The 25,428-nt window shown below is 34.2% G+C and overlaps 1 protein-coding gene across 1 annotated transcript in view; it reads left to right on the top strand.

Annotated features, from left to right (window-relative positions):
• LOC103764133 (sodium channel protein type 2 subunit alpha-like) overlaps positions 1-22,443 on the top strand; it is a 46,337-nt gene extending 23,894 nt beyond the window's left edge. Inside the window, exons 17-26 of the mRNA XM_025895067.2 lie at positions 5,219-5,336; positions 7,193-7,347; positions 8,536-8,709; positions 13,297-13,419; positions 13,682-13,963; positions 15,575-15,628; positions 16,428-16,565; positions 19,576-19,680; positions 20,090-20,360; positions 20,735-22,443. Coding sequence (XP_025750852.1) covers positions 5,219-5,336; positions 7,193-7,347; positions 8,536-8,709; positions 13,297-13,419; positions 13,682-13,963; positions 15,575-15,628; positions 16,428-16,565; positions 19,576-19,680; positions 20,090-20,360; positions 20,735-21,918 — 2,604 coding nt within the window. The 3' untranslated portion in view covers positions 21,919-22,443. The remainder of the gene's footprint in view (positions 1-5,218; positions 5,337-7,192; positions 7,348-8,535; positions 8,710-13,296; positions 13,420-13,681; positions 13,964-15,574; positions 15,629-16,427; positions 16,566-19,575; positions 19,681-20,089; positions 20,361-20,734) is intronic.
• The last annotated feature ends 2,985 nt before the right edge of the window (positions 22,444-25,428 follow it).

Here is a 25,428-nt window from a genome sequence, read left to right as displayed (position 1 = left end):
AGGATGCTTAAACTTGTAGTATACACAGCGTGGGTGTATCTGTCTGTCTTTTTTGTTTGGGGCTTTTTTTTTTGGAGGAGGGGAATTTGAGGATGAAAGGATTTTTGGTGGTGGTTTGGTGGGTTTTTCTGTGGGGTGTTTTTTATGTTCAGGCCCAAGTCCAGTATACCTCTAGGATGTTCTGCTAATCTTACCTCTTCCATTATATCTTTGTGTATGCTTAAAGCTCTAATCCACAGCTATAAATGTGATGTTTTGCAAATGTGTGTCATATCTAGAAAACACATTTTTTACTCAGTTGGAATCCACACTTCTGTTTCCAGCACTCAAACAACGTAAAGGGTACCATGTTTTAACATCATTGCGTACCATTCTTACTTCTCACAGGAGTGAAATAAAGCTGGATCAGTGGCGAATGCAGATCTGGTGCTTTTTAACCAGGCAGAGCAACGTGTCAGCATGTTTACACAGGTTACCTGAACAAATCATACATATATGGTCATTTTTGAGATTGATTGGCCTGCATGCTACTCAGCTACAATATATTTTTCCCCATATGTTGCAATGTAGTGGAAACATACAGAGCTGCTCTGTAAGCTGAGCCCCGTGACCCACATCACAGCATGACTGAGGGCAACACCAACATGTTCTTCTCTCCTTGTTACATCTTTGGTATTTTCTGTACTACTTCTGTGGCATAACCTGCATGCTTTGTAGGTTTTTATTATTGTTAACTGAATTATTAAGCGTTAAGACTTCAAGGTTAAAAGAGGTTAACAACCTATGATTTTATGAAAATGAATAGTCCTCATAATGTTTTCTGTCATCTCTTGTACCATGTTTTTAGCTGTCGTGTAATTATGAACATTTTCTGAGCATGTTCATTTGACCAGTGCCTCTGTAATATTACATATATACAGTTACCTGTATGCTAAAGTGTTTATATCTTTGATATAAATTGTTTTGTGTTTATTCACAGTGTTTTTATAATTTGCATTCCAGTTTTCTCATATAAGAGAAGCTAAAATATAGGATGAAAGATACACTTCTAGGGATAATCAAACTTTTTTTTATACATATGCATAGTTCTTTGGATATGGATGTAATGATACAAACTACTCACAAAGTTTGTATATGTCTGTAAGATTGGAAGTTAGGGCATCATTTATGAAAGTTTTGTTCTTCATTGTCAGTAATTGTTTCTCTGTGAACTTAATCCAGTTGCTTAATTTTTATCAAGATAGACCTAAAACATAATTTCAATCAAAAGTTCTGTGTAGATTTCTGTGTAGCTGTCTAAATATATCTGGGGTTTTTATAACTATATAAATAAGGAAGTTCAAACAAAGAAGAAATATAAAAATAGGAAAATCCGGAATATGAGTAAAAGTAAGACAATTGTTAAATAGATGAAATACGAACTAATAGCCTACCAAATCTCTAAATTCAGGAACTCCAGAACTATAAAACAAACCTTAATTGTACCAAGTTATGTATTTCTTATTCCTGATGATCTCTTCTGAATAGTTGGGCTCTTCCTCTCTTTGTCATATTGAGGTATTCCTTTTCCAAATACAAATTTTGTTTACATGGTTTTGTTGTGGAATCCTGCATTTTTTTCTGTGTGTATTCTTTGGCACTGTTTTATATATTGGAAAGATTTAGGCCTCACTTTTTTTGTTCAAGAGGGGCCTGTAAGCTGTTCAGAAAGAAGAAATGTTAAAATGTCTTTGTAAGGATTTTTCCAAACCATTTTAGAAAAGGCACTTACACAGGGGAGAGAAGAATGTGGTAGTATCCCATCCTAGTGGTCCCAAGTGTGGGGGAATTAGTCTCATTTGATGGATATTGTTTATGTGACACTGGTCCTGCTTCAAGCTTCTGCTGATATGAAATTAGACAAGTGCAGAGCAGCACACAAACCAGTAAAGCAGGAGCTTGTAATCATCTGAATATCACTTTGTCTTACTTACCCTTCATTGCATAATAACATGATGCTTTTTTTAATAGATACACATGCCAATTTTTTCCTAAGTTACAGAGTAGGAGCAGTAGGTTTTGAGTTTAGTTTGTTGAAAAAAAAGTATTTTCTATGGAGAATCTTCTGCTTTCTTTAAAAGGTACACTTTAACTGTAGACATGGTTATTTTTATTCTTTCAGGAAAAGATCCCAATAAAAGTGACTTTACTAACTGTGATTATGCTGAAGAGTACCCTACTCAGTGATAATTCAACATGATGATTACAAAAAATGTGCTTTGTGTACTTTTTGTTGTTTAATTAATAGTTGACAGTAAATGGAAAAATGAGGGGTTTTTTTAACTGAAGTATTTCCTGTTAAAAATAGATCTGATTGACTAGGCAGATAGCCAATGGATGGAATATCAAAAGATCCAACACTGGTGCTTTCTCTTATGTTTCTACATAGTAATATTTTTGGATCCTCTTTTCTAAGAGGTTGCTAACCATGTTCTCCAAAGCACTGTTATCAGCAATTGTCTTTCACGTTTTACTGTAGTGCTTTACCTCTTCTTCAGCAAAAAGAGACTTGGTGATCTTAAATTAAAAAGCAAAAGAGAGAGAGATCCTTAGTTAATGGAAATATGAGAGTATGCAGTGCAGTCATCCAGTGAGTTGGGGTTTTGTGTTTTTTTTTTTTAATTACGCAAGACAATCTTTCCCTCTTATTCCTCCTCTTAACAACTGTATTGCTGATATGTTTGTTCTTTGCTTTGGAGCTTCAGTGGAACAATTTGTAGTAGTAGTAGTAACATTTTTCTTGCAAATATTTGTGCCATTATACCTTGAATCCTTCAGAAATACAGCCAGATCATAAGCATCAAATTATGACCTTAAAACAGAACAGGAGATATTTATATTGAAAAAATTAAAGTATTCAAAATCTGAATAGCTTTTCACTGCCAACAGTGAAAAAGAAAAAGGATATTGTATTGAGGGAATTTTCTGTAACAAAAATGATTTAGTGATTCTTTGCAAACATTAAGATCACTAATCAACTTGAGTATGTCAGTTAATCCATTCAATCCAGTGCTTAGTGTACATACAATATGGCCTTCTTACCTCAGTCTGGTAAACTGAGCAGCAGCTAATTCCCCAGAAGGTAAAGGATGAACATTTCTGTCTTTCCTAAAAGTCCCCCTCCTGGAGTGATTCCTATAATCAGTTAGATTTCTGCAAACTTTGTAAATAGCAAAGAAACTAGCTTTCAAATTTTTAATTAGAACAGGAAGCTCTTCTATGCATATTATTTTTATGATCTCTTTCTGTTTCTGTTTTTGTTGTTTGATAACTGCATCTTAGTGAAAAATATGGGTACCCTACATAAAAAAGAGAACCAATGTTTAATTAAATCTGTTACTCTTCAAGCAGTAGGATTATATCCTATACTGTCCATAGAAAACAGACTTTCACATTAGTGAAAGACTGTCACAGTAGTGACAAAGTCACTAACCAGACTACCTGGAAAATAGTTCATGGAATCTCTGATTCTAGAGTCAAGAAAATTACTATTCTTAATTAAAACTAAATTTAACAAAATATCTAGTCTCTGATTCTTCTACTGTGAGTTAGAGGAGATATGTAACTTTTTGTTCCAAACACATTGATTCTTTTCAGTTCCTTTTGTATTTATGGTTGTTCATCTCATATTCTTTCAGTTGAATTCATGTCATCTGCTCAGACAGTTCACTAAGCTTACAGTTAAAATGACCCAGTGTACTTCGTGTTTGTTTTAATTTTTATTAGCAATATGACACAAAACTTCTGTACTCTTAAAAAATATATTTTTTAAAATTAATAATTTGATTTATAATTCAATTTAGAATTTCAGTTTACCCACCACCGCTGCAACATTTTGCAATATATATGCTATGTCATGGAATGATGAAAGCAGCATATTAATAAAATTATGAAGAGCATATAGTGCTATCCTCCGGTTCAGAAGAATTAGATAGGAATAGTTGTTTGCTGTGAATATTGCTATTGTAAAATTAATGGTACTAAAAATGACGAGACATGTTTACAGTAGACATGAGCAATATGGGCCTTCTATTCCAGATAATCAGTTTTTAAAAAAGTAGCAGCAAAGTAGGCAATATAACAAAACCTTTTTAAATAAAAGTAAATGCAGAATATTGAGTTACTTATTGTATTGTCTCTGTCTTTCAAAAACATGAAAAAATTGTTTAATACTGAAAATAATTTTCTCCTTTTGTGTTTCACAATTGAGCCGTAAATACAACTTGATTGGATAGTAACTTGTCTGCTTTTGTATCTTAAGTATCTCTTAATCATGCAAGTCTAGCTAAATTAATGAAAATGGTGTTGATTTGACAAAACCAAGGTTATTTTATAAAGTGTGCTTACATCATTCCTTACAGACATTTACTTGTGTGACTTCATTACTGATGTTTTATACTTCTTGATAATAACATTATAAAATGTCAGAGAATGCTGTGGCCAAAACTACTTTGACTTAGTTTGGTACTCATACTTGAGATTAAGTGTACAGGACACCACATCTTCCTTTAAAATCTCCAGACTACAGACTTTGCAATACATGGGCAGATTAAAAAATAAAAAAATAAATTAAGGTTTATTCTTTTATTGGTTGGGGGAGGTTTTTTAATTGTTTTTGTTTGTTTGAGTTGTTTTGGGGTTTTTTGTTTGTTTTAGTTTGGTTTTGGGTTTTGTTTTTTTTTCTACTAATGTGACTTTTGTAATTTTAATTATTAAAACAAAAAAAAAAATAATTCCTGGGTGTTGACTGTACAGGTATGTGTACCAGAGTAATGGGTAGTTTCAGAATGCACAATGTACTACATATGTGCATTGGCAAAAAAGAATGCAAATTAATGCCAGTTGAAATGTATAAGAAAGTAATAGTAGAAAACAAAATAAATAGAATATGTATCAGCAAATCATCTGATGAATGATCACACTGTACTATATTTAGACTAGAAATTCTGAAATTTCATGGAAAATTACATGATATGTCTTGCAATATCTGGGTAGAAAGTGGATGATTTATGCACATTTCAACAGCATTGACTGCTACACGTGGGTGTTTGTGTGTATTTCTGGTGACAAATATTGTTCTTATTATTACTGGTACACAGTGTTGCATGCCTAAAGTTAATTACAGTTCTAAAAATGTAAATATTAGTAAAGTAAAAATGTTATCGAATTTTATTTTCAGAAGTTAAATTTTTCCAGCTCATCTGAAGGAAGTACAGTTAATTTAGCTGTCTTTGGAGATGAAATAGCTGAAACTGAACCAGAAAAAGCATCAGAACTACAGGACTGCTTTACAGAAGGTATGGAAATAAAAATTGGGGTTAGAAATTACATTTTGCTTGTTTGCAGTTCAAGGAAGATATTGGCTACAGCAGCCCTGGATTCTAATTTGTCAAGTCTTAGGATATGATTAATTTTGTCTTTTGTAGATAGTTGTGCTGAAGTCCGTGGAGCCATTTGTGTGATGCAAAGATAAATATGTGTGTATGTGATCACTTATGATATTTTAAAATAATCAATAGGCAGAATTCTATAAACTGATTCTGTTGATTTGAATTACATTGTCAGTAGTGAAATCTGCAAGACCAAGCCCTCCACAAGGTTCACTTCACTGAGAAATTTAAACCATAGTCATGTGATTACTCACAGTCACTTTTTAGTGCTAGAAAGCAATCCAGTGGGTGATTCAGATTTTGGAAAGTTTGACTCAAACAATAGTTATTATCTTGACATTATACTATTAATGGAGTGAGAGGACGCATAAATATAATGTGGGATGCAACAGGTGAATGAGATCCTGTGGTGCTATTTAAGTAAAGGAGTCTTAACAGTGTACTTGAATGTCCTTAGAAGTTTTTATTCATTTTATTTCTGTATAGCTATATCCTTTCGGGGACTACTGAAATTTACGATGTAGGAAAGAATTTTCAGTTTTTGCGATATTAAGATTTTAATTTCCTTTTAAGTCGTGGGTAAAATAATTCAAAACAAAATATGTTCCGGCATTAAATCTCCTGTCCATGGTTTCTGATTTACTATTTTGAAGACACCTTTGATTTAGGCTAGGAATCTTATCCTTTGAAGTATTCTTTTACTCATCTTTAAAAAAACAAAATTGTTTTTAAATGTGGGATTGCATTGACTATATCAAGCTCTTAATTTAAAAAAAAACTGCATTTCTCAAATAATTTAACATTATATTACAATTCTTCCTTATCCTTTTATTATGTGATATCTATCAGTGCTTGGGCATAAGATTATTTTTTTCATAATGTAAGCATTTTGGCTAGTTGAAGGTGAGGTTAACCATGTTCTTCACAGTGGTAGGTTTTTTATCTGAGCTGATGAAACATAGTGTAACTTACTTACTTGTAACATATCAACTTAATGACACTCACAGGAAACCCAGAATGCATTTGGGACCCATTAAAGTAGTTTCAATCTCTTTACGTTTTTATGTTGTTAATAATTTTTAAAGAATTCAGGAGGCTAAGCAGATTGGCTAAGCAGATACTGATATTCATTGAAAATGATGCCTCTAGACCCCATGGTAGATGTGGATGGTTGTGTGGAAGTTGCCACAAATCTGTATCACATGGGAAAGCTCTCACAGTCTCCAGTTAAACCATTTGTTTATGTCATGAAAGAGGTATCCTTAGTTAGCCCTTGAAGCAGCAGTTTTTCCTCAGTGTAATAAATTAATGTTTATGTCTGATTTATTTGAACCTTAGCTGAGAAGCAAAATTTCTTTTAAAAGAAGCTTCTGTACTGTTGAACTAGTTCATGTGAAAGTTGCTGTGTATGCTCTTCTTTTCTGCTCCCTGATATTTCTCCTGTGTTCTTTGATTATCTGTATATAAGTTGAAAATAATTTAAAAAATGTTTATAAATGAAAATTAGCTCAATTAGATTACTCTCTTTTATTATAAGCTTGATGTAGCTAGCATCAGAGTAGAGAAAAAATTGTGTACGTGCAAATTTTCCTACATCCAAAGAATAAAATTGAGAAAACTATGTATGCTTTAAGTAGCATGCAGTAATTTGAAGTGCAGAGTGAAGTAATTTGAACTTCTTGAAACAGGAGCTAGTTAAGAATCATTTGATTTTTCAGAATAATAAAAATTTTACCATATAAAAATATTTTTTGTACTGTTAGGCTGTATACGGAAGTTTAAATGCTGTAAAGGCAGTATGGAAAGCACAAAAGGAAGAATCTGGTGGAACCTTCGAAAAACCTGTTACAAGATAGTAGAACACAACTGGTTTGAAACATTCATTGTCTTCATGATTCTTCTCAGCAGTGGAGCTCTGGTAAGTCAAGCTTGCAGCCATAGGAATGGTACCTATTAAAATGTGTTATCAAAGGCAGTATTATAACATGTGTTCATTAAGAAAAAAATACAAAGTTGTCTTGAAAGAGAACTTGGACCTGAATTCTCAGATTACTTCAGGTATTACATTTAAATAAGTCATTAAAATTTTGCAGGTGAATTTTTGATTAATACAAGGTAATGTATGATACAAGGTAATGTATGTGTGTTTATGAAAAGTATTATGATAAACACCTTCTTTAAGAAATTATAAAAATAATGAAAAATGGATTGTGTGCAATAAAGGAAGCAATTTTTCTACTTCAAATTAAAATTGTCCCCAAAAGCAGTATAGATACTAAATTCATCATGCTCTCATTATTTTTTTACTATCATTTTAGTTTCAGTATTTCTAGTCTGTTACATAGGAATTCTTGAATTCCTTTATACTGTTCTTAGTGACATTTAGTCCTTCACACAGTTTGGACTTGTTTTGGTTGTTGATTGACATAGGATTTGGTATATACTGTCATTGTCTCAGCTCCAACACCTAAAGCACCATGTCCCTTCCGTCTCTGCCCTTGATGTTTAGAGGGTAGTTTCTCTCACTTTTTCCCTTCAATCCTCATACTGCCATGTGATGTTTTGCAATCCAGAGGCACCACCAGCTTTACTGTTGGGCTCAGCTGCTTCCAGTGTTGGGTCCATGCTGGAGCCAGCACAAAGCAGCCCCCTGCTCTCTTCTCACAGTGGCCACACCTACAACCTCCACTACTAAAACCTTGCCATCAGCACCTTGTTCAGCAAAGATTGTCAGCAACATAATATTTGGTCTCTGTAGCTCATTATTCTCTTTGGTTAATTGGAGTTAATATAATGATGAGACTGCCTCCTGACTGAACCTGACTGGGCTTTTCAGGGTGACAAATCATAATTCTGCGTTGAATATTACTGAAATTTCTAAAAACTTTTTTGGCAACTTCAGACATTCTTTTGTAATTCCATTATCAGACAATGATAAAATCTAAAACTCAGAATGCGATTGTAGTTTCTACTCATACTGGTTTTTCAAGGTAAAATATCTCAAGTTGAAAGTGATTCTGCTTTGCTGTTTTAATTCAGTTCTGGCTTAATTTGTAATTTGCAAAGACTTTTCGATATCTGACTTACATATAACCATTCTTCACAGGCCTTTGAAGATATAAATATTGAACGGCGCAAGACTGTAAAAATCATACTGGAATATGCTGATAAAATCTTTACTTACGTCTTTATTCTGGAAATGGTGCTAAAATGGGTGGCCTATGGTTTTCAGACTTACTTCACTAATGCTTGGTGCTGGCTGGACTTCCTGATTGTTGATGTAGGTACTATACTTTCTAGGTAGTCTATTTTTGTTGTTTAGGCAGATCCTTTTCTGTAGCTCCAATATGATATGTATACAGTGAATAATATAAATTTTGCTTAAAAGAACAGAAAATTACATAACTTGTGAATAAGATTCCACTGTAATTACGTGGTGAGTAACTAAATCTGGCCTTGTGCCATCATTGACTCCATGTGTTCTGTGCTTTACTACTCTGGATTCTGACTGGTAAGTGAGGACTATCAACTGGTTTGACTTCAGTCTTCTGGATATGGTGACAGAGAAGAAGGAGGAAACAGACACAGGAAGGAAAGAGAAATTAAAGTGAGAATATGGAGTAGGACAGTAGGACAGCTGATCCCAAGCTTAACGTGTCACTGGCAAAGAAGTGTGGGGGAGAATTGTTCTTCCACAATAGCAGTAAAAACTAGTGTTGAAATTTCACTCCAAAGAAATTAATTAAATTAGTGATATTGCATGATGTGTTTGTTTAAAGGAGTTCTTTTTCTTTGCGTAGACATTGGAGTGGAAATTCAACAAGTGGACAAGAGAAAACTCTGTTAATTGGATGGTATCTGGAATCTAGGACAGAAATTTTGTCTTCTACCAGTAGAATTGAAGCTTACCTAATGCTCTTTTTAAGGTAGATTTTTTGGAGGGAAGGTCACCAGTGGTGTTTTTTGTCTTCCTCGTGTAACTGTGCTGCTCTTTCTAGTGAATCTGCATTCTGAGCAAGTGGACTAGCTCAGTGACATGAGATAACACATGATCTTTCTGGGAAAGTTTTCTGCTTTCTCCTTTCATATCCTCTCCACTTCTTCTGTTGTGAACACCCAAATTAAATTTACACCAAGTACAAAGTCAACACATATTCCCAGCACAGATGTATTGATCTGTAAGAAACTTAGAAAGTAAAGAGATTATCCCCTTTCCCTAAGATTAAATTATCCAAAGCGAAATACCCTCAACAAGCAAAAGGAAAAAAAGTTAGGACTGTCTTTGAGTAAGGCTGAATGTATTATGTGTTTTTATTAGCTTTCTTTATGAATACCATTGGCTTCTGATTTTTCTTTATTGTAACTTAAATGAAAAATTATAACAATTTTTTAATTAGCGGAAAATCAACAGCAATCATCTAGATCAATTTTGTTGTCTTCACATAAAATTGTTGATGCAATACTTTAGAATTCTAACAGGAAATGAGACTAAGACAGAAAGTTACCAGAACCTTGTGATACTTAAATTTGCTTTTTTTTAATCCATTAGAGTTGTAATTGGTGAAAATGAAAGAAAATTAAACATAAATAAATAAATGTATTACTAATTAAGTAATACTTAAGTAGTATTCAGAATTAGTATCTCTGTACAAGCCTGTATTGGGAAAGATTGATCTTGAATTGTGTTTAAGATCAATGCTTTCAAATAAAGTGTACCATATCTCCATATGGATAGGTACGGGCTCTTCCTTTTTGAGTGATTTCAGTGCTGTCATGTAGCTGTCTTAATCTTTTGCTTCCAGTGTCTGCATTTTATGACCCTGCAATAGCAGATTATATAACAGTTTATGTTGGATGGCACTTTTGGAGGTTTCAATTTGCTCGAACCTCAAAGTGAGATTAGACAGCTCAGGCTGATACTCAACTTTGAACGGAGAATGCCTTACTTAGCAATCCATTTCCAGTGTGTGACTGGAAACTCATCCCTAAAGTCAGTTGTGATCTGCTTAGCTTTTTCTGACTTTACTGCCAGATTTACTTGTTATTGTTTTCAGCTAGGAGCAAGCAACTTTTTCTCTTACTGTTGCCGTTTTACCTGCTGGTTTAGGTAACAGGCAGTATGCTGCCCTCAACTGCTTGAATCTGTCTTTGCTTTATCTTCCTGTCTTGTGCCTTTATCCAGCTAAACATTGAATAAATTTGCCATACTAGTACCAGTCAAATTAAATTATCACAATGAGGCAACATTTTATGGATTCTTTTTAGGCAAACTGTCCTGTACCTATCAGTCTGAACTTTCCAGCTGTTCCCTATTTGGGAAAGAACTTAGAGTATACAAACAGAAATTCTTACCCATTGTGTTATTCATAGTGATTTCAGAAAGGGATAGTTAGCCCCAAAACAAGTGCAAATGCTGGTTTAGCTCAGCTTTCTATGTGCAAGTACAAATGATTTTACGAAAAAGAACAAATATGGGATTGTATAGTATTTGGCAGCTTGCTTGAGCTACCCTTAAAGGAAAGAAATCTACAGAAGTCTTCCTTGTGTAAATGCAACAAGAGACACTGATCTGGGATGGAAGACTCAGTGAGGAAAAAAGTCATTGACTTTTACCAGAAAATGGCAGGAAAATCAGCTTTTGAGCTGTTAATCCAGCTGTAACAAAGGTTTCAAAAATTTTTGTGGATTAAATCCTTTCTTCCTCGAAAGTAATACTGTTAAAGAGGAAATCTCAAGGCACATTAATTATCCAAAACAGAGACAGTTTAACAAATCCAAAATAAGATGTTTCCATCTTATGGTAACCTGCCGTATTTGGTAGTTACAAGAGCAGAGAGTTGAAATGAAGCTGAGGTTGCAATTCTGTCTCACATGTACCACTGCAGTGGTTTTTTTACATTTCCCCTTCTTTTTGCTACAATACATCTTTGTGTCAGTGGAAGTATATAATGCTGTTTGCTAATTTTACATCGCAGAAATGTTACATTTAGCAATTTTATATGTGGAAGACAATTCAGGCGTTGTCCAAACCATGGTCAGCCACAAGGAAGAAGAGGAAATTTTTTTTAAAATGAAATTGCTTGTATGCACATAGACCCACATCCACAGATGGTACCAGAAAAACTAAGCTTTCATTGCCTTCAGCACTATGTGATGAGGGGAACTATCCTTACTTTCTCCCTTCCAAAAAAAGGAAAGCAGAAAAAAGCAATGTGTTAAATTGTGTCATAATTTTCAAAGAAATAAAACTATATCATTGTTAAGTAGATGCGCTAATCTTGCAGGAAGAGGCTTTCCTGTAATGCAAATATAATGACTGCATTACCTAAGAAAATATGGTTATCTGACAGGAATACTTGAAACATTTTCTCTGTAACTTCCATAGAATTATAGTCTGAAGGTGTAATGATCTTAAGGTCTTGATGGATTCATAAGGATTAATGCTTTCTATACTAAATGTTTGTCTAGCATTCGAATTTAAAGAGAGCACAATCTTCTGAAACTGAGTATTATAATTCAGTTTGTATAGGAAATCAGATTAGTGGCATAAACAAAGGTCATTCCACTCAGTGAATGTGTTATTTTTCTGGATCTTCTCCTAATTTTTTTTCCTTTTTTTTTTGTTTAATTAATTTTTCTTCTCTTGAACCACATGGCCTAATTATAATTACTATAGTGGCTGAATTATCTGAAGTTTTAGACAGGTTATTTCAAAAATACAGGTAGCGATCACTGACTTGTATTTCATGTATTGCGCAGTTATTCCCTGTGTTAATTTGGTTTTATCAAGTTTGTATGATTTACAAAACAAAAATTAAATCTTGATTTTTTTAAAAATCACCTTTGATTATATTAAACCATTGCATGCTATCTTTAAGAAAATTAGCCAGTTTCTCCTCATTGTCTGTCTATTTTATTATGTGCCATTGTTTCATTCATTTCAATGCTCTAAGGTAGATAACTCTAAAACAAATCTGCCAGCTTCTCAATCACGCTTGGACTTAAAATTTTTAACTTCAGTTTTGAAGTTCAAACACAGGAAACAATGCTCTTTATCAAATGGAGGTAAACAGATTTTCTTCTGGTATTTGATATTATGATTTTTAAATAGCCAGATTGCAGTAGTCTGAAGAGACGGTAAAGCAAAGCTCACAATTAAATTATTAACTCTGTCGTAACTCCACTTCCAGGAAAGTGCTACCTATGCATTCAAGTGCATTGCTTTTAGATAATCTTATTGACATTGATATTTTTTTTTGTGTCATACAGTTAGAAGTCACCCATATTAAAGTCATGTCTGACTGAGTATATGCCACTTCCAAGCCTGTCTTCTTCAGCAGGCAATATGAAGTACTAGTTCTTCGTATACCAGCTATTTTGTGGATTATTCTAAATACAATTAGCAGAAGCAAATACTGCTGGCTCACATTTTATCATGAGTATAATAAAGCACTCTTTAGTGTTGTAATATGTCATGTAGAATAGGATTAAGTTTTCAATACATTTCAAGCATATACTGAGTTTATTGGGAAGCTGAACTTCTATTCAAATTCTTTTGTCCAAATTGCCCTTCCTTTTGCACAAGTATGATATGCATTCTTCTAACTAGAACTGTGTGATGAAAATTCCAGAGATTGTTATCTTTTTGTTTAAGCTGTTCTGAAATTTACATGCAATGTTACACGAATTTTTCTCATGTTTTGTTCTTTTTTTATTTATTCTTGCAGGAAGATTAGGGACCTTGGAAACTTTTTTTCCGCAATATCCAGATCAAAGTTTTTCCTCCTCGAGGTATTTGTGTTTTGAAGTTACTAAAAAAAAAAAAAGTAAAAAAGTGTTCTTTTGTTTTGTTTTTTTTTTCCTCCAGGTCTCGTTGGTTAGCTTAATAGCTAATGCCCTTGGTTTGTCAGACCTTGGTGCAATTAAATCCCTCCGAACATTAAGAGCTTTGAGACCTCTAAGAGCTTTGTCACGCTTTGAAGGCATGAGGGTAAGAAAAAAAAAAGAAATAATGTGTAAAAAAAATCCATAATAATACACTTAATTATAAAATCATTGAGGAACACTGAATTGCATGTCTTTTTACGAGGCCAACAGTAGCATGTGTGATTGTATTACATGCGTTAGTCCTTTTCTGTTTGCATTACTTCCATGTAACGTTTTACATAAAATCTTTTTCTTGATTTAGAAAAATTAATCCTTGTGTTGTTTTTTAAAAAATGGGGATTTTTTTTTCTGTTTTTATTTCCTAGGTGGTTGTGAATGCTCTTACTGGAGCAATCCCATCCATTATGAACGTGCTTCTGGTTTGTCTTACCTTCTGGCTAGTTTTCAGCATCATGGGAGTAAATTTGTTTGCTGGCAAGTTCTATCACTGTGTTAACACCACAAATGATGAGACATTTACACCAGAGGAAGTCAGTAATAAAAGCATGTGTGAAAAAATGAACATGACTACTGGAGGTGTTCGGTGGAAAAATGTGAAAGTAAACTTTGATAATGTTGCAATTGGTTATCTTTCTCTGCTTCAAGTGGTAAGTGTATAAATTTTCCAGCTTTATTTTTTGTAGCAGTAACATTTAATTCTATAATTTTCAGTGCTATTTTAAAATATATTAATGGATATGGGATTTGATTTTATAATTCTGTTCTATGAAGCTAATTAATGTTGCTTATGGTAAAAATCTGATATGTTCTGTGGCCTTTTTGGAAGAGGAGGAATATCTCTTATTTACCTGATGGATATAAAGTTCCTTGGCACCCAGCTGCTAGTACCTTTTCAAGTTCTACAGAAAAACAGTGTCTCGTTAAAATATCTAGATAAAAAAATGACCTAGGTTTAATTTCCTTTTATTTGCTTTATCTGTTAAGGCGTATTGACTAAGATTTTTATCATGGTAGTCATGTACATTCTAGGGCTCATCTGATCTTCAAACAAGAAGAGAGCAAACTATTTAGTTTGCTAAAAATCTAAAACCTTAGAAAAAGCTTTTGAATTCACTTTTTCCTCACTCTTTCTTTTTTATTATTATTACTAGTTGTACTCCAGTCATTGTCTATTATTGCCAAGTGAGTTTTTTTGGAGAAAGTTTTAACTTGTTTTTAAACTCTAGATGAACAGTTGCAGAATTTACTAGTGTTAGATTTCTAAGCACAAAACTCTTTTAGAGGCAGCGTCTGTAAATTGGAGCAACTAAGACAGAAATATATATTCAAAATATTGAAAAAATGCTTGTGGAAACTTATTTGTGCTCATAAGCAATTGGCAACTATTCTGTCTTTACAAATTTCCAACTGGTAGTATTTAGTAGTTGGTATTGTGCTAGCAGGCTATCATCTGATTGCTTCAGGGAGTAGCAGTAGCTGTTGCTAAATAGCACTAGGCATAAATTACCTGCTTAGAGAACGGCAGTGCTTTTAGCATTTGTAACATATCTTGCATATAGAGTTCACCTTTGTAGTGTTAGCAGTGAACATACCATTCACACCTTGTATGCTCTCAGTATCATTGCTCAAAGGAGTAAGTGTGGTGAAGGCCCACTAGGGGGATAAGGAATTGCCTGGATGGCTGTGTTGGAAGATTTACAGTCAGTGGCTTATCTTGGTGTCATCTGCAAACTGCTGAGGGTGCTCTCAATTCCATTATTCATGTCCTTGGTGAAGCTCTTAGATAGTATTGGTCCAAGTGGAAACCAGTAATAAGTGGTGTCTCTCAAAGGTTTGCAACCTCAACCAAGTTGAGTGGTACAGTTGATACTTAGAGGGGTTGCCAACCTGAGGGACCTCAGCAGCTGATTCTTTTTTTTTCTGGAGAAGTTCTCCAGTTTTTTGGTAGTCAGAAAATTAGAACTGAGAGTCCTGTTATAAATTGCAGTCTCTCGTAGGCTCAGATATTGTTTGCAACTCACCTCACAGAGAGTTTATATGAATTTCCATGAAGACTAGAATTTATTCAGTGTTTTATGAACTAGGGAGAAGTATTCCACAGTACAGTACTTCCCATGAATGCTTCACTTGTAACTTACCAGACTTTTAATATTTCTCTTTATTTTTGTGGGTGTAAATACATAGCAAAAGACAGTTTTATTTAGAATGTTTGCAAAATTGAAGCTTTGATAGAAAATATCAACAAATTTTGCTTTTAGGCAACATTTAAAGGATGGATGGACATCATGTACGCTGCGGTTGATTCTACAGAAGTGAGTGCAATATAAAATCTACTGAGTAAAAATAAAATTTACTGAGTGAAAACAAATATACGATTGATGTAATGCTTCTTGGATGGCAGTTGAAATGAACTAAAATATAAAAAATTAAAATGTAAAACCTTGATAAATTTCCTATAGAAACCTATGAACTACAAAATGCATATACTTTTAATAGGTAAAAAAAAAATATAGCCATAGATCCACATAAAGTATTACTCATTTAACAAGTCATCTGAAAATTCAAAACTAATGAGATCTGGTTTCCTATTAATTTATCTCACTGAGATTGTTTTACCTGTGTCTTCAAAAATAACCCAAATAGTCTAGTGGCATCCCTGCAGTAGCAATAGCTGCAGACTCTGATGATGTCAAAAAATAATCTGGCTAAATTTTGCCTGGTTTTGTTTTAATGTTGATATTTGTTTGCATCTCTCCTCTATCCAACTCCTGATTTGCATAAAGTCTGTAGGAACTGAATTGCTTCTGAGAGTTTTAAGATTTGCACGTTTCTGTCAAATTTAGCAGTACCCATATGAAATGTCAAATGTCATTAAAGAGGACAGACAGGAAGGGGAAGAATGGCAGGTCTGTGTGTGCAGTTACAGATATCTGTATTAAATGGATTTTCAAGTTGAAATATAAGGCAAGTGTAGGATATGCTTCAAAAAAGTCGAGTTTACCCCCTTGACAGAGTTGCTGTCCATCTGGATGCCACTTCTGTTCCTGCTTGGTATACTGTGATTTGTCTTATCTGTTATTTGTGATGTGTTGCTGTTTTTCTGTTACGTAGGCAGAGAAACAGCCCAAGTATGAAGAAAGCCTGTACATGTATATTTACTTTGTTGCCTTTATCATCTTTGGATCATTTTTCACCCTAAACTTATTTATTGGTGTCATCATAGATAATTTCAACCAACAAAAGAAGAAGATAAGTATCACGTATTTCATTTTCACAACACTTCATTGTTACTGAGCACTCAGAAAATGTATGCAAGGATAAATGTGTCTGAAACTTCTCATAGTAATTTAAAAAAAGAAATCAGCTGTTAAGATTTCTGTTTATTCAGAATAATGAAATAATAGTACTTTCTTTTCAAGGCATTTGAAGTAATTTACAGTTACACTGAGTGTTTGAGTGTTGTCAACATTCCTGTACAGCCCAGTGATATGCTGTACATCCGAAAGTTACATCTTTGTTTTTCCTTACCCTTACAGTGCTGAGACAAAGCTTTGTGAGAATGCAGATGATTTAAGTCAAGCAAATAAATGACAGGAAAGAAGAGAATATGCAAAACTATAAATATCAAAATTGATAAGGAGATAGAGCAGTACAGTGAAGGCCTTCTCAATTACAGGCACTAATACAGACAAATTGAGTGCTGGAAATACTGCTCTGTACTGTAAGACTAGAGAGAGTTGGCAAACTCTTGAATTAGTAGTGAGTTTGCAAAAGAAAGAAAACTGATGACATTTGAAAATATATAGTTTTTCTTTTCAACTGAAATTGTTTCTGTTATTCAGATGAACACAGAATTGTGTCAAGAACTCTGGGAGCATTTAGATAGATTAAAATGCAGACTATGATAGCAAATTAAACTGTCCTTGCTATTTAAACTATAAATGCTGCCTAAGGTCTATAATAGTCTTATTTTTCTGTGCACATTTGGGGCAGAATCATACTGGAATATTGATTTTATTTTTTTTTTAACTGAGCTAAGTAATAACAAGGCTGTACATAATTTCTGCATTTGTGATTTGAGATGGTTTGTCAATAATTCATTATACTGAAAAAAGATCTTGCTAGACTTACTGCAGTAGAAACTTCAGTAAATCTTTCCACTTTAGATTGGAGTATGCAGCTTCCTATATTGCTTCTTCAGATCCTCTAAGACTGTTATCTGCAGACCCAATAATAGAGAGGAGGAGTTAGTGGTTCCAAACCTAGTGGCATCTTCATCCTCCGAGATGTTTGCACCTCCCTTGGAATAGACTTCAGGTGCATCCATTGCTTAGGAGGAAGGTGGTTCCATTTTTCATCCTTGGGGAGAGCAAGTCTGAGGTTATATACATTTTTGTATATAACCTGAGGTTATTGGCATTTTTGGCAGTTGATGCATAACAAGGTGGCCTTACCCAGTAATGAGGTGATTTTCTATTAAGTTCACTTGGCAGACACTGTCTACTGAAATCATTATGACTCAGAAGGCAGAGAAGGGTTCCTGCTTAAAGGACTTTCTCTGGCAGTGTGGTACCCACCCCTAGTACATTTGTAGCTGTTGTGACTGTCACCAAGAAAGTAAAATACTGCAGATACAATTAGGCTGGGGAAAATTCTATCTGCACGTTCATATCTTCAGTTTCATGTAACTAACTAGCAAACATTAGTCATCTGTCTTTTGAATTTGTAGATGCACCTGTGCTGTCAGAAATGTCCAGATCACTACCCAGTAGCATTTTTCTGGTCTTTGTTCTGTCTTGACGTTACTGAGATCGCTTCATTTTGGGCAATGTCGTCGAAATATGAATGGGAAAAGACTTGATGTTGCAATATACTGTCTCTGTGTAGTTAAACTGTGTGCATTTCTGTGGTTCCTGTGTGCATCCTACTTTGATCACATTAGTTCCCATGAGGAAAGAAATGTTCTGCTAGCTGTCAACTTCCTAACCCTTACAATCCTCCAGGGTATCCTGTCTTGAGACCTATATTCTCCCTATGGACAGCACACTGAGACAAGGATGATTTGTTCAGTCATGATAGCCATTACATCAGTGAGACAGCAGAAGAAATCCCCAGTTCAGTGCCAGTTTCTTCATAGTTTTTGGTTTTTATTATTATTTCCCACTGGGTAAGATCTCCTGACAGTCATATCACATTTCCACCATAATTAGCAAATTCATTTCTTGTTTTTCTTCCAAAACCTGTATTCTCTAAGAAATAAATTTTATTTGAATGTTTGACTTATGAGGAGAGCATGCCAAACAGGGTCTCTTTTGACTTCTAAATCTTCCTGTCTATATATAGCCACAGCTGAAAGAGTCAAACACATTTTCATCCAGATTCATCATTACTTTGTCAATAAGATTGACACAGCATTTGACAAAGTCAGTGAGACAAAGCGACAGAATGGCCTGTGACTCTGAAATTCTTTTCCAAATGCCACTACTTTGACATCATAGATACTTGGAATGTACTTACAAACAAATGCATGAAAACAAAAAACAAGTTACTTGTCAATATAAATCGTATTTCTGTCAAGCATTTCCATGTGTGTATTACACATACCAGTGTAGATCGTCTTTTATTCAGACTGCTGTCCTCTTATTCAGGCAAGAAACCTCAGACTAAGCTCATGCTTCTGATGATCTCTGTACAATATAGGGAGTTGATCAAGTCATATATATATATATATGTACATATATATATATACACAGTGGAAGTACTATCTTCTGAACTGAGATACCTGTGCTGAAATGGTAAAATGTGCATCCTGAAAAGTAAAGTCACTAATTGCTTTCTCCTCATGTTTTGCCTGAAGGCATATCTGCTTGCAGTGCATCTTTGTACCTTTGAAGCTTTTTTTATTTCTGGTAGATTAATTTACAATGTGGAGTTTATAATGCTAGATTTTTAAGTATACATGGAATGTATATTTTACAAGTTGGTTTTTTCATACTTCTTTACTTGAATTAATCATGTATGTATTTTTTAAAATAACAAATAGATAGAAGCTCTGGGGCATTTCTTTGTTCCTTAATGTGTTTTATTTTTCCTTCAAGACTCATCAGAGATTTTAACTATCTTTGAAATAATTACTATGTTTGATTTTGTTTACAATATGTAAGAATGAATAAAGGGTTTATTAAAACCATGTTCTGCAATGCTGTGAATTAATGGATTTAAAGCCTTGACTGTAATCAGGTTTTTTTTATTATTTTACCTTGGAGGTCAAGACATTTTCATGACAGAAGAACAAAAGAAATATTACAATGCAATGAAGAAGCTGGGAACCAAGAAACCACAAAAACCTATACCTAGACCCGTGGTAAGAATGTGTACTATTCTTCTATCATCTATATTTGGGAAGAAATGGCAGCAGTACATTAACTATCAAAAAAATTTTTCCTTGAGTCTAAAAGGGTTTAGGCCTAATTCAAGTTATCTGTCCATTCTGAAATGAACCATGTACATGTGTCTGTTCTGCAGGAAAAACCTCATATTTGTTGTGCCTGAGGAAGTAGAGAATCAAAGAATCTGAAGAAATATAAGCCTGTAGGTTTTCAGGGGAAAACTTAGAACAGGCAACTAAGGAAGTTACTGGACAGTGTTTTTCTTAGATTTTTCAGCCTTTTGCTTGGTTGTGTATTTTGGGAGAGGAAAAAGGAAATAGGAGGGAGGAAAAGGATGTTCATTAAATACAAAATACTATCACATTTTCTTTTTTCTCCCCTCAGAACAAATTGCAAGGTCTGGTGTTTGATATTGTAACAAAACAAGCATTTGACATTACCATTATGGTTCTCATCTGTCTTAACATGGTCACAATGATGATAGAAACAGATGACCAGAGTGAACTGATGCAAAATATTTTACACTGGATTAACTTGGTCTTTGTTGTCCTTTTCACTGGAGAATGTGTCTTCAAAATATTCTCACTCCGTTTTTATTACTTCACCATTGGCTGGAATATTTTTGATTTTGTGGTTGTTATTCTTTCAATAGTAGGTAAGAAATCCTTATATTCAAAATGAAATATAGTTAGGTATGTATTTAATGCTTTATCTCTGTCGAGTTATGCAAACCAGAGGTGTTACTTAATTTTAAATTCTCTTGATTGTTTATGAAATAAAAAGCATACTTGAGAGTAGTAACTTTCTTAATAGATCTGTGTCAGTTTTAATACTTCTGGAATTTGCTTTTTTTTTTTTGTTCTAAGAGTACTAGGAAAAAAATCTAAAATTACCCATAGCAGATAAAATTTAATCTCCAGTAATCTTCCACTGATTTCAAAACTACAGTTGGGTTTTGTTCACATTTTATTGTGGAAAATGTAATATGTGTTAAATTTATTATCTTAATTTTATTCTTTTATTTCACAGGTATGTTTCTTTCTAAGGTGTTCGAGCAGTACTTTGTCTCCCCCACTTTGTTCAGAGTTGTACGACTTGCCAGAATCGGTCGAATCCTGCGCCTCATTAAAGGCGCCAAGGGAATCCGCACTCTGCTTTTTGCTTTGATGATGTCTCTTCCTGCTCTGTTCAACATTGGTCTGCTGCTCTTCCTGGTCATGTTCATCTATGCGATATTTGGCATGTCCAACTTTGCCTATGTTAAGAGGGAAGCTGGTATAGATGACATGTTCAACTTTGAAACGTTTGGCAACAGCATGATCTGCCTGTTTCAGATCACCACGTCTGCTGGCTGGGATGCTTTGCTTGCCCCAATTCTGAACAGTGGGGAGCCCGACTGTGATCCCCATAAAGATCATCCTGGGAGCTCTGTGAAAGGTGACTGCGGCAACCCTTCTGTTGGGATTTTCTTCTTTGTCAGCTACATTATCATCTCCTTTCTGGTAGTGGTGAACATGTACATTGCTGTGATTTTGGAGAACTTCAGTGTTGCTACTGAGGAAAGCGCTGAACCCTTGAGCGAGGACGACTTTGAGATGTTCTATGAGGTCTGGGAAAAATACGATCCTGATGCAACACAGTTCATAGAATATAGCAAATTGTCTGATTTTGCAGCTTCTCTAGATCCTCCTCTTAATATACCAAAACCAAACACAATTCAGCTTATTGCAATGGATCTACCCATGGTGAGTGGTGACAGAATTCACTGCCTTGACATCCTGTTTGCTTTCACAAAGCGTGTTTTGGGGGAAAGTGATGAGATGGATGCCCTCAGAATACAGATGGAAGATCGATTTATGGCAGCCAATCCTTCTAAAGTCTCCTATGAACCAATTACAACCACATTGAAACGAAAACACGAAGAAGTATCTGCTGCTATCATTCAGCGTGCTTACAGACGTCATCTTTTAAGACAGGCAGTAAAGAAACTTTCATTTATGTATCGGGAAGATGGGGTTGATCTGCTTATCAGAAAAGATATGATTATTGGTAAGCTAAGTGAAAACTCACCTCCAGGGAAAGTGGATATGTCTGCATCCACCACAGCTCCACCTTCCTATGACAGTGTAACAAAACCAGAAAAAGAAAAATATGAAGATGACAAATCAGAAAAAGAAGACAAGGGAAAAGACAGAAAAGGAAATAAAAAGTAAAAGACAGAGAGGTTGTCCATGATGAATGTTCACAAGCCTGAGAAGATGACGTTTTTATCAGTAGCATTCTTATTGAAGAATTATGCCAAAATTACAAGTTTTTACATATTTACCCACTGCTACGGTCAGTGCCTGTATCAAGACTATGACCCTTCACTAGTAAACTCTCAATTTGTTACAGGGAAACAAACTTGCAGGACAATAGTTTTGATTATCAGCTGTCATTAACTGAGAGGAGACAAAAAATTTCTACTTAGACTGTAGGAACCCTTATTGGAGTGCAAAATTACCAATCCTTACAAGCGGGTATTTTTGTGGAATAAGTGTGTCCACCAAGTTCATTTCATCTCCTGTGTTCCATGTGTGTCAGAGGTTTTTTTTGTTATCTTATTTGCTTTAATCACACACTGCTATCAGTAATTCTGCAGTGTGATAAAAAAATCTAAATACTTTTTATTTAAATAAATACTAAATGCTAAGTAATACTCTGTATGCAGAGGAACACAAATGTCCGGAATATGTGATTATAACATCATATATGAACATAGTTCTCTTGAAACCAACTCTAAATGCAGAAACTAAGATTCCAGATTACTGAACCTCAGGATCTAGATCAAATCAGCAGCAGTTATAATAAAAACCCCAGAGTTTAGATAGAGAATTTATCAGAAAAATAAAACAAGGGAATAATTTTCACTGGAAAGAGGTTGGTAGCTTAGTCTCTTAAGTTTAATATACTTATTTTTAATACTTTTTAGTAATTCTTCATTTATTATACTATCCATTTCAGATACAGTGATTTATATAAATGGTGCTACACACAGCTCCCATTCCAAAAATCATGAAACTCTGGAAAAAACCCAGTTCCTTTCAGAGTACAAGATGCTTCATAATTCCTGAAATATTCAAATAATTCTTTTCACAGAAAAACTACAAATGCTAAATTGTGCCTATAGGAAATTATACAGATTAAAAAAGGAGGGGTAAGCTTTTTTTTTTTTTTTTTTTAAAACTAGTAGACCCTGTAATATCATGAGTAGTTTCCATACTTCATTCCAAAGTCTGTTTCTACACTTCTTATTTCTCATGAGTATATCCCACTTAGGACAATAATCAGAGCTATGTGAATAAATTGATAGCAGAGTACCTTTGGGGACAAATACTCCCTTAATGTATACCTCAGATTTAAAATTCTATGCTTTGGAAGGATGGATCATGCCAGAGACACAAAATAAATAGGTCAGAGGTGGTTTTGACACCCCCTATGGCACTTTAGTCAGGTTTCCACTGTAATGCATTCTATAGAAAGCTGAGTTGATGTACTTACATCAGCTTTGTCCTGCATCGTGTTTTAGATGACTTTTTTTGTCATCCAGGCTGACACTATACATGTAAGTAAAATCCTCTGCTATTTAATCAGTTGTTTACACGGTGGTATCTTTTTGAACAAAGAGACAATGACCTAATTACTCTGTATGTGTCACATATGTACCCTAGTAAGTTAGCTTATTAAATTTCAATAGATATTATGATATATTCTGTAATACTCCAAATAATTGGGAAGCTTTAACTGATGCATGCTTGCTGCTATTATGCTACAGCTGTTAAAGTTTAAGATGGGAAGACATGTGAGAGGTAAAAAGAAAAAAAACTATTCGACAAGACCATCATTCCTCATACCAGTAAGCAATAGTTGCTGCTATTAAATATTTTATTTTGTTTGAATTTTGTAATCAGCAAATATGCAGTAAATTATCGGACTATACAGGACAAATATATGGCTTAAAATGTGGGACTAGAAAAACTTTTATAATATATATCTATTGATCTATTCTTGTTATTTTGAAAGTAGTTTTAATTTATAGCATTTTATACTTATAAAAAATTACACATATCTTCATATTGTTATTATTTTTTCTTGATGTCTGTCTTTAACACTTTACTTTTGGGAAGCCTAAGGTACAATGCAAATTGGTAATTGGAAGTTTCTGCTAATTATTTTTTATAGCATTTTAATAAGGAATAATTTAAAAAGAAATGAACAGTACAGTGATTTTTCTGATCAGTAAGTAGGTCTTTTTACATGAAAAAAGATAAAAGGGTTTGTTTTTTTTTAATGATAATTCGGTCTGGTAATTTTCAGGGTAATCGTAGTCATAAAAACATTGCTTTCCCCAAAAATATTCTCACACTGTCTGCTTTGCTTACTGGTACATACTGCAGTAGAAATGCTTTAAATATAATTTGTTATTCAAAATCTTCCTTTATGAGGATGAACAGTGAACTTGTGCAATGGGCAGTGAAATACTTTGCATTTCTTCTTTATTCTAGAATATAGATTGGCTCCTGCTTTTATAGAAATTATTGGCTCATTGTTCTGATGAACTGCATGCAGGAAGTTGTTTTACCGAAAATAACTGCATTGCTAACAACCCAAAAGAATAAAGATAACCTTTTTATGGAATTATTCTAGTCTTTGTGTTTTTATTGTATGAAGTTTATGAAGATTAACAAGTAATGGTTGGTGGAATAAAGGGGGAACCTCTTTGGCAGTGAGGCGATATATTTTAGACGTCTAGATCACACGTTGCTTCATGACTTAGATCTGTATCAACTTGTCACCATCTAGAGAAGTGCTTATATTGTCCTGGCCAGAGAAGTTTTTCTAGAATTCAGAAAAGAAACCCATTCTAACTATGTGTCAAATTTTTGAGTGGACCGGTGATATTCTCTATTAGTCGAGTCCAATGCAGGATGGCTCCACAGCTGATCCAGTAGACACGGCTCACCCTGGGATAGGTGATAGTGTCACTAAAATAACCTCATGAGGGCATAACGGAGTCACTTTAGTTCCATCCTTGCTCAAGAAATCCATGCTTGCCAAGAGGATGGAAAAAGACCTGTTAGAGGTGTTAATGGCCATGCCACAGCTTTTGTCAGGTAACTGATGCCTTTACAGAGCCTAAAAGACATGGTCCCTGGCAAGAGGTTACTGCATGCAGGTGGCAAGATATGGGACACAGTGCGTGTATTGGACCTGTGCATGGGGTAATTAATGCTTTTTTGTGTGTGTTCTCATTTCTTTGTAAAGAGTAGCTGCTGTATACTGGGATCAATATAGCTACCACAAAAAAACCCCTTGAGAATGCTGTACTTTGAAGGACAATGTGCATGTTTTTAGTAACTGTCTGATTTGAATTAAAATGTGGGTTTTTTTCAATCCAGAATAGTCAGTGTTTTACTGTCCTAGTTTCTAACAATAATTATTCTTAAATTGTGTTTAAAGAACAAGGTAAGTCAGTACTGGACAGGTATGTAGTTAACTTAAAAATTCTGTGTGGAATAAGCGTAAAATATTTATGTGGTAATTTTTCTATGAATTTGGTAGTGTGCAGAAGTGTATGAGGTCACTTACAAAATCATTTTACCCTATAACATTTCTGTCATTTTTAAAGTTATATTTATTGAACCCATGATCCAACTAAAGTCACTCTCCATTTTTTGTGTCTC

Source organism: Manacus vitellinus, unplaced genomic scaffold (assembly GCF_001715985.3).
Source record: "Manacus vitellinus isolate BGI_N305 unplaced genomic scaffold, ASM171598v3 scaffold_22_pilon, whole genome shotgun sequence".
Lineage (NCBI taxonomy): Eukaryota > Metazoa > Chordata > Aves > Passeriformes > Pipridae > Manacus > Manacus vitellinus.
This window is presented reverse-complemented; position numbering and strand designations above follow the sequence as displayed.